The 10,166-nt window shown below is 45.1% G+C and overlaps 1 protein-coding gene across 1 annotated transcript; it reads left to right on the top strand.

Moving 5' to 3' along the window:
• Positions 1-809: 809 nt before the first annotated feature.
• On the top strand, positions 810-9,729 carry LOC132387041 (uncharacterized). Its single transcript, XM_059959417.1, has 3 exons — positions 810-816; positions 4,238-4,308; positions 7,417-9,729. The coding sequence occupies exons 1-3, from the start codon at positions 810-812 to the stop codon at positions 8,470-8,472; spliced, it is 1,134 nt and encodes a 377-aa protein (XP_059815400.1). The 3' UTR covers positions 8,473-9,729.
• The last annotated feature ends 437 nt before the right edge of the window (positions 9,730-10,166 follow it).

The raw sequence follows: 10,166 nt of genomic DNA, 5'->3' as shown, positions 1-10,166 counted from the left end.
GTTGAATTTGTTCCCTGTCTCCATTCCTCCTGTAATCCACAACCAGCTCCTTTGTTTTCGTTACAATGAGGGAGAGGTTGTTTTCTTGACACCACTATGTCGGGGTGATGACTTCTTCTCTATACGCTGCCTCGTTATTATTTGGTATCCGGCGGATCAATGTACTGTGGTCAGCAAATCTAATTAGCAGATTGGAAACCGCCACTGCAGCCCCACAGTGCACTATGTACTGATTGCAAAGCTGCGAAATTGCATGTGAATAGCCTCCCCTCCCTCAACTCCACTCTTTCTGCGTCACCAGCAGACTGGGGCATCTCACATCTCGCTGCCTCCGCCAGGACATTAAACTGTGAACAACTGTGGTCAGGGACTGATCTCTGGGGTACTCGAAACGCTACCTCCTTCCAGTCTGAAAATGACCCACTCATCCAGACACACACTACCGGCAGTTTATCGATCTCCAACGAAAAAGCCTAATCACCTACTCCTGAGGGTCAATACCATTGCTGACTCGGAGTTTACAACCGTCAAATACCAGGAGGGACATAATAATCAGAAAGTCTCTAGTCACAGCCGTGTAAATAAAATATGATCTCAGTAGGGGTGTGGCGCATGCTCAGAATGCGAAGGAGACAGACAGACTGAGCCAAGTCACAGACTGATGAAGGGGAGGAATGATCCATTTTGATACAGAGAGGGAAGCGGAGAGTTTGATGTTCTGCCTGATGCCGGAACTGTAGCCTGTTAGAAGATGAAGTCTTGTTCCTCCAACTTGTTCTGAGCTGTGACAGTTTTTTTCAGAAGGCACCATGGAGAGTAAAATTACCTGAGTTGAAATGTTGTCCTTCACCCTCCAACGTGCTTTGTAAGCTTTTAACAGTGTAGAAAAGGCAAAGGAATTGTCTATGGGACTCACAAACACGTTAGTCTGCTGTATCTGTCAGGTCACCATCGCTTGAATGCCTCCGGTCCTTGAATGTGGAGGCGGAGATGTTGGAGAAGACAGCGCCTCACTCGCTACAAGGAGAGCCCGATCACGTGTCCATGTCCGTGATCTGATTGGATACATCGCCATGACGTTATAGCACTGTGACGTCATTCACTGGCTCTCATTTTGGAAGGGATTCAGTCGGGCATCGCAGATACACCAACAGCTTCGCTCTGGGAAGCGGCCGTTCACCTGCTCCGTGTGTGTGAAGAGACTCATTCAGTTAATCCACCTTGTGATGCTCCGGTGAGTTCACAATAAATAGAGGCCACATTTCTGTCCGGAGTGAGCAAAGAGTTTTACTCAATCATCCCAGCTGCTGCAACACCAGCAACTTCACATCATACCAGCAACTTCACATCATGGAGGAAGTTCAAATCAGCTCCGTGTTAAATGTTTAACCATCACGGTGACTGAAGGCAGCTGCAGGTCCATGAGGGACTGTTACTGTCAGATTCTGCAGTTCTTGAGGCTGCTCATCGCACCCAGGACTGAACCCTGGTCACTGAGCATTGGAGGAGTCTGTTCTGCCGATGGTAGCCTTAAACTACACACACACACGCGCGCCACTCTTTGTTTAAAAAACTTAGCTCTGACATGTCCTCTGTACCTACTTCCAAGCAGCTTAAACCTATTCGCCCTCGTGTTAGCCGTTTCAGCCCTGGGAATAAGCCTCTGACTATCCACACGACCAATGCCTCTCATCATCTTATACACCTGCATGAATTTCCTGCATGATTTTCTCCGGGCTGAACAAGACGATGAGCTCACTGTGGTTGTGACGTTGTTCAGGGCTCCGGACGAAGTTGGTTAAACTCCTTCTTCCCCGCTCTTTTCAACGTTTTGTGTCATTTTCACCAATTTTAAAGGATTGTGCCTCAGACAGCTGGGTTGTTGCAATTGTTACATACCAGCAGCAATAGATCACTAACGGAGTCTGGTTTCGATGTTAAAACCACTCTCTTCATTAGTATAGTGACGGGGTCCTGAATTACCCCTATGAACTGTGTTTTTGAAAAGAGAGAGGGAGATGTTCAACACCGGACACAGAGAGAGTGAGGGAGGGAAGGTGGACAGAGAGTGAGAGAGAGAGAGAGACAGAGAGTTAGAGAGGAAGACTGCTCGGAGACGATGTTATGGTTTCTCTGCAAGCTTGTTGACACTTTTACAAGGACACTGTCAGCTTCTGTGTTCTTACAGAGAGAGAAGGGAGGAACTGTTTGATGGACAGCTGGGGCTCAGCGCGGTGAGATAAGTAGGAGGTCCGCTGACAGACCTCCAGACACATGGTTTTGGACACTGAATGAGCTTTGTTGTGTCCACAGAAAAAGTTGGGCTTTGGAAGATCGATCCGGAGCATCGATCAGTGGCTCTCTCAGTGTGAAAAGGCTGTGACCGGTGGGGAGTTATTCGTGTGTCCATCCCTCGCCTGGGTTAATAACTCCACCACAGAAGAACGGTATCGTTTGTAGTGTCACAGTCGGTGACTTCCAAAGGATTTCGGAGGACGAAGGGACTATCGACGGCGTCAGCTTACCTGAAGACTCAAAACTCTCCCTCTCTCTCTCTCCATCACTACCCGACTCAATCCCACGAACTGAACCGAACTTCACTCATCACCGTAAGACGGTATCCATTTACCCCGAGGCGTGAAGAAGCTTGGCTTTCCTATTTACACACACACACACACACACAATCATTGATAACCTGTTTGGTATATCTGCATTTATATTGCGTAGTTACTAAGAAAGGGAATGTAGAGAGAAGGCAATTACGAAGAATTCCACACACATTCCACGCTGGGTGAACGAAATAACAGTCGCCGAAGATCTTATCCGTCGATTCGTTACGAAATACACTTAGAAATATCACCAGGTGACAGTGACAGGAATATCGTCTTCAAGTGGTTACCACAGAACACCCCGATTCCAGGTAAGGGCCGACAAAAGAGATACCACAGGATACTCCAGCAAATCCACACATATGGATGATACGAACTGACAGTCACACATCCGTTGTCTCTTACTCCGTGGGATAGGAGATTTCCCTTGAATTTCACAGAAACATTGAAATCTACAACATATTACTGATGCTTTGGCCCACAATATCGTACCGACCATGTAACTTAGTCTCTTAACTGTCTAGAATTACCCTACCGCATAGCCACCTATTTCCTAAGCTACATGTACCTATCTAAGCGTCTCTTAAAAGATCCTATTTTATCCGCCTCTACCGACGCTGGCGGTGCATTCCACACAGACATCATTCTCTGTTTAAAAAAAAACTTGGCTCTGACGCCTCCCCTGTACCTACCTCCAAGCAGCTTAAACCTATTCCCCCTCGTGTTAGCCGTTTATGCCCTGGGAAAAAGCCTCTGACTATCCACACGACCAATGCCTCTCATCATCTTATACACCTGCATGAATTTCCTGCATGATTTTCTCCGGCTGAACAAGACGATGAGCTCACTGTGGTTGTGACGTTGTTCAGGGCTCAGGACGAAGTTGGTTAAACTCCTTCTTACCCGCCCTTTTCAACGTTTTAGGTCACTCTCACTAATTTCAAAGGTCTTCGCTTCGAACTGCTGGGTTGTTACAATGAACATCTGAAGTCTGACAGCAGACTAGCGAGTGAATGGAGCAGAGTCAGAAACCAAGTTGCCAGTCAGGGATTTGGGGCTCCAGAAAGAGATGGGGCCTGGAGTTTACAAGGAGGAGGAAGAAGACAAACCGAACCTGCAGGATGTGGCTACAAATGAAAGATCAGACACATTTGGAAACTGCTTGATTGAAAAAAAAGTGGTTAATTTCTGCAAAATACTGGAGGAAATCAACAGATCAGGCAGAAAATGTGGAGAGGAATAAATAGACAACGTTTAGGCCGAGCCCCTTCAGCATGCCTAGACTGTGTACTCCGCTGCTTAGTTGCTGCCTGAACTGCACCGTTCCTCCAGCATTGTGTGTTTGTGTGTGTGTGTCTGTATTTCTAGCAACTGCAGAATCGTTTGTGTTTTATATCTTCATTTGTAAGAGGGTTGTACTTCGGCATTAGATAAACAGAATGCCTGTTGATATTGTTTTTGGGAGCCGCTTTCTACGTTAAAAGAGCTGCTGAGTTTTCTACACAGAAAAAACCCTGAGGTGTGGACATAAAACCGGTGCTTGCAGGAACTTTTTATGGCACCGTGATTACCCATAAAACCGTGCGTTTAAAATTTCTCTGCCTCTGAACCACCAATCAAATGCGCAGGCGTCAAGGTTGTTGACGTATTTAGATCGCATGCGCGCAGTACACAAAAGGACTCAGCAGGAGCGTTCAAGGTCAGAATGAATCTACGGGCGGCTATCTTAAACACCGAGTGTGGAACAATTGCTCTGATGCCGGACACCGTGACCCGCAATCCCGGGACAGTCCTGCTGTCTTCCCCTTCTCTCAGCCCCATGATCCGTACACAGGCCCTGGGAAGCTTCCGGTTGCTGAGGGAATGGGAACCGATGGATCTCTCAAACAGAGCTGAGATCCAGCTATTTAAATGCAAGGATTAGGAACTCGGAGAAAGGGAACAAAATCTTTTACATCACCAGTTGAGAAAATCTTCTTTGTTCTACCTCCAATCACAAACAAGAGAAAACCCGTGGAGAGGGCACAGTTTTAAGGTGCTTGAAAGCAGGTACGAAGGAGATGTCAGGGGTGTTGTGTTCTTTATACGGACCGTGGGTTACTCATAACAAACTATATTAGGGAAGAATTGACCTTTTATTTAACAGCAACAAAACCACGTTTTACACTGCCATGCTTCTCGATCATTCTTCATTTCTGCGCATTCTCAGAACTCTGTCCAGTCACGTCCTGGCACGTGATATCACCACGAGGGGTGAGTTTCTTTACGCAGAGTGATGAGTGTCTGGAATGGGCTGCCGGCGACTGTGATGAAGCCGGATGCAATCGTGTCTTTTAAGAGGCTTCTGGTACATGGTGCGCAGAAAAATAGAGGACTATGGGAAACTCTAGGTAATTTCAAAAGTAAGTAATATGTGGCACAGCATTGTAGGCCGAAGGGCCTGTAATGTATAAATGGTGAAGTCACTTACCCATGACCTCTGCTTGTCAGCCCACCCAACATCAGTGGAAAATGCTGCTTGCAAATACCTCTATCTATACCCTTATAATTCTGTATACTTCCAACAAATCCTCAAAGCAGTGTACAAACTCCATTTCCAAAAAAGTTGGGATATTTTCTAAAATGCAATAAAAACAAAAATCTGTGATATGTTAATTCACGTGAACCTTTATTTAACTGACAAAAGTACAAAGAAAAGATTTTCAATAGTTTTACTGACCAACTTAATTGTATTTTGTAAATATACACAAATTTAGAATTTGATGGCTGCAACACACTCAACAAAAGTTGGGACAGAGTTAAAATAAGATTGAAAAGTGCACAGAATATTCAAGTAACACCGGTTTGGAAGACTCCACATGAAGCAGGCTAATTGGTAGCAGGTGAGTTATCATGACTGGGTATAAAAGTAGCGTCCATCAAAGGCTCAGTCTTTGCAAGCAAGGATGGGTCGTGGCTCACCCCTTTGTGCCAAAATTCATGAGAGAATTTAGGTCTTTCAATATCTACAGTACATAATATTGTGAAAAGATTCAGAGAATTCAGAGACATCTCAGTGCGTGAAGGGCAAGGTCGGAAACCACTGTTGAATGCACGTGATCTTCAAGCCCTCAGGCGGCACTGCCTAAGAAACAGTCATGCTATTGTGACAATTATAGCCATCTGGCCTTGGGAGTACTTCGGAAAACCATTGTCACTTAATGCAGTCTGTCGCTCCATCCAGAAATTCAACTTGAAACTGTATTACTCAAGGAGGAAGCCATACATCAACTCTATGCAGAAACGCCAGCAAGTTCTCTGGGCCTGAGCTCATCTCAGATGGACTGAAAGACTGTGGAACTGTGGTCAGATGAGTCCACATTTCAGCTAGTTTTAAGAAAAAAACGGGCATTGAGTTCTCCATGCCAAAGGTGAAAACGACCATTCTGATTGTTATCAGTGAAAGGTACAAAAGCCAGCATCTGTGATGGTATGGGGGTGCATCAGTGCCCACGGCATGGGTGAGTTTCATGTATGTGAAGGTAACACTGACTCTGAGGCATATATTAGGATTTTAGAGAGACATATGTTGCCATCAGGGCGACGTCTTTTCCCGGGACGTCCATGCTTATTTCAGCAGGACAATGCCAGACCACATTCCGCACGGGCTACAACAGCGGGGCTTTGCAGACACAGAGTGCGTGTGCTTAACTGGCCTGCTGCCAGTCCAGATCTATCTCCTGTTGAAAACATATGGCGCATCTTGAAGAGGAGAATCAGACAACGGAGACCACGGACTGTTGAGCAGCTGAAGTCTTACATCAAGCAAGATTGGATAAAATTTCCAATTGCAAATCTACTACAATTAGTATCCTCAGTTCAAAAACGATTCAAAAATGTTATTAAAAGGAAAGGGTAATGTAACACAATGGTAATCATGCCTCTGTCCCAACTTTTGTTGAGTGTGTTTGTGTTGCAGCCATCAAATTCTACATTTGTGTAATTACAAAATACAATTAAGTTGTTCAGTAAAACTATTTCAAATCTTTTCTTTGTACTTTTGTCAGTAAAATAAGGGTAAATGTGAATTAACATATCAGAGATTTCTGTTTTTATTGCATTTTGGAAAATATCCCAACTTTTCTGGAAATGTTGTTTGTATAATTTCCTTGTTTATGCTTAGAGCCTTTTTTAGGTGTATGTGAGCTCGATTTCAACATTTAAGAGGTTTGTAATAGGTACCTGGATGGCAGGGGTATGGGAGTGGGCAGTTTAAATGGTTCAACACAAACTCGATGGCCCATAGGGCCTGTTTCTGTTTTGTATTTTTCTACGACTGTGACAGGATCCTGAGATAATTCTAATATGTACTCTATGAACTTGTAACAGCTGTGTGGACCAACCATTCATCTCAGCAGGAATTTTTTATATGGCGTTAAAACGGTGGCACTTTAAGTTAATAATACATAAAAGAATTCCCAGCAGCACGTCAAGAAAGACTATTTGCGTTTCAGATACTGTGGGGCCAGGCACCCGTGCTGCTCAGCAGGAATAGGGAATACGAGCATTGGAGAGAGTCAAACTGAGCCAAGGCACAAATTCGAGATGGCAGAAATGCCCCATTCTTATAGAGACAGGAAGAGCATCAGAGAATTGATGGTCATACCAGATACCAGCACTGTGCACAGTCAGGAGATGATTTCTCTGTCCAACTTGGGTTTAACATCACTGTAACAGTGTGATACGAGATCAAACCTCGGCACCTCAAGTAATTTCATCTCAGGTGTTGTCCTAAACCAATTGATGGATTATGTAAATCTTTTTACAGGTTAAAAACGAGAAGGAATTTGTCTCCACGAATCTCAGATACGGCACGGCAATTTTGCTGTCTCTGTCTGGATATTTAAGAAGTGGAGCAAGGGATTCAATCGACCATCCTTCCTGCTCAGACTGTGGGAATGGTTTCACTCGGTTATCTCAGTTGAAGGTGCATCAGCAAGTTCCCACTGGGCAGGGCTATTCATCTGTTCTGTGTGTGAGAAAGGGTTCTGTCGGGCATCCCACCTGCGGACAGACCAGTCCGATCACACTGGGCCGAGGCTGGTCATCTGCTGAATTTCAGGGAAGGGATTCTCTCGGTCATCTGACCAAATGGCACACCAGCAAGTTCATACCGGGAAGCGGCCATTCACCTGCTCAGACTGTGGGAAGGGATTCACACAGTCATCCACACGACAGATTCATCAGCGAGTTCACACTGGGGAGAAGCCATTCACCTGCTCAGAATGTGGGAAGGGATTCAGTCAATCATCCAACCTACAGAGTCACCGGCGAGTTCACACAGGGGAGAAGCCATTCACCTGCTCAGACTGTGGGAAGGGATTCACGCTGTCGTCCCACCTTCAGAGACACCATCGAGTTCACACTGGGGAGAAGCCGTTCACTTGCTCGGTCTGTGGGAAGAGATTCAGTGAGTCATCTGACCTACTGGTACATCAGCGAGTTCACACTGGGGAGAGGCCATTCACCTGCTCAGTCTGTGGGAAGGGATTCACTCAGTCATCCAACCTACTGGTACATCAGCGAGTTCACACTGGGGAGAAGCCGTTCACCTGCTCAGTCTGTGGGAAAGGATTCACACTGTCATCCCACCTACAGAGACATCTGCGAAGTCACACTGGAGAGAAGCCATTCACCTGCTCAGAATGTGGGAAGGGATTTACACTGTTACCCCACCTACAGAGACACCAGCGAGTTCACACTGTGGAGAAGCCATTTACCTGCTCAGAATGTGGGAAAGGATTCACTCATTCATCCATACTGCAGATTCATCAGCGAGTTCACACTGGGGAGAGGCCGTTCACCTGCTCAGACTGCGGGATGAGATTCACTTGCTCATCTAAACTGAAGGTACATCAGAGAGTTCACACTGGGGAGAAGCCGTACACCTGCTTAGACTGTGGGAAGGGATTCACTCAATCATCCAACCTACTGGTACATCAGCGAGTTCACACTGGGGAGAGCCCATTCACCTGCTCAGTCTGTGGGAAGAGATTCACTTGCTCAACAAAACTGAAGGTACATCAGAGAGTTCACACTGTGGAGAAGCCGTTCGCGTGCTCAGTCTGTGGGAAAGGATTCACCCAGTCATCCAAACTACAGAATCATCAGCGAGTTCACACTGGGTAGAAGCCGTTCACGTGCTCAGTCTGTGGGAGAGGATTCACTCAGTCATCCCAATTACTGGCACACCAGTCAGTTCACAATGGAGAGTGGCTGTTGTTATGAATCCCTGGGTTTTGTTTGCTGTGGACTGTCATTTTAAGAGAGAGACAGATTAAGAAGGTGAATCAGTCTGACTTGCAGCTTGTTTACATTGCTCACAACTTGTTTAGTTTTAACTGAGGACACAGACACTCAGAGTCAGACGGAGACGAAGGAGGAAAAATGGAAGGATCGAAATCAGGGAACTAGAGGCCAAGGGTCAATCTTTGGAACTTTCCTATGCCCACAAGGGTGGGTTAGTTATCGATTCATCGTACATCGAACGTGTGGTGGTCACCTCGTTTGATCCATAGGAGTGGATCTGATTTGGGGTATCATGTGAAGACCACTGATGTGTTAACCCTTGCCTGGGTGTGGTGACGATACCCCTTGTGACAATTTGCTTTTTGTGATAATTCGTATTTGGATTTGGAATGACGATGGATAAAATCTACAGCGATTATTCTCTCGTTTTACCACCATGGAACCTGTGGAATTCGACATAATTGCCTTCTCTTGACATTTACCCCGGATTACAAATATCTCCCTCATCACCTATTCCGTGGATGAACGGAGCTTTCATACTTTACTATCTCAAGACTCCAAGCCTTGTTTCCCCCGAGCTCAGTAGTTTGGGAGTTATATTTACACACATTTATTCACATAACACTGTTAACTTCTGTTTATCTTGTTTAAGTTACAATATTATAAGTAGTTATTAATAAAGATAGTGGTTTTAACATCAAAACCAGACTCCAGGTGTAGTCTATTGCTGCTGGTTTGTTTCTAAAGCGTTACGGTTCATAACAAAATTGCATCCTGCGTCCGGGATATGAACAAACTTGGGGAAATATTGATCGATTAATTATCGAGTTGATTGGGGTGATCCCTTTTAATTTATTTGTGTGTGGAAATCAGCAGCAATGAATATTTATATAATTCTGGAAGCACCAACCCCTGAGGCATTAGGAAAAGCTAAAAAGAATGAATTGTTGACTACTGAACCTCAATGAGGTAAGGGGGTGTGAAGGAGCAGGGTAAGCATAAAACTGGGAGAGCAGGTAAAGGTGAAAAAAATAGGGGTTTTATTACCCAAAATGTTTATAAACTCAACAGAACTGTTCTAGAGTCTAAACTTGAATCAGCTAAACAGAACAAAACTGGGTTACAACAATGCAGCGAAATACTCCTCAGACCTAGAGACACCACTCAGCTCCTGGCTGTGGGCTTATATTGGATGCTGGCCATTCAATAGTAAATTGCATGGGACAGAAAACATTCCCCTCCTTTAAAAGATATGCCATAAATGACGTA

This window comes from Hypanus sabinus, unplaced genomic scaffold (genome assembly GCF_030144855.1).
Source record: "Hypanus sabinus isolate sHypSab1 unplaced genomic scaffold, sHypSab1.hap1 scaffold_149, whole genome shotgun sequence".
In the NCBI taxonomy this organism is placed as follows: Eukaryota; Metazoa; Chordata; class Chondrichthyes; order Myliobatiformes; family Dasyatidae; genus Hypanus; species Hypanus sabinus.
This window is presented reverse-complemented; position numbering and strand designations above follow the sequence as displayed.

Excerpts from the sequence above, each read along its gene's own strand:
- LOC132387041 (XM_059959417.1), top strand. Across the intron at positions 4,309-7,416 it reads ACTCAGCAGGAGCGTTCAAG|GTTAAAAACGAGAAGGAATT; the intron begins GTCAGAATGAAT and ends ATCTTTTTACAG.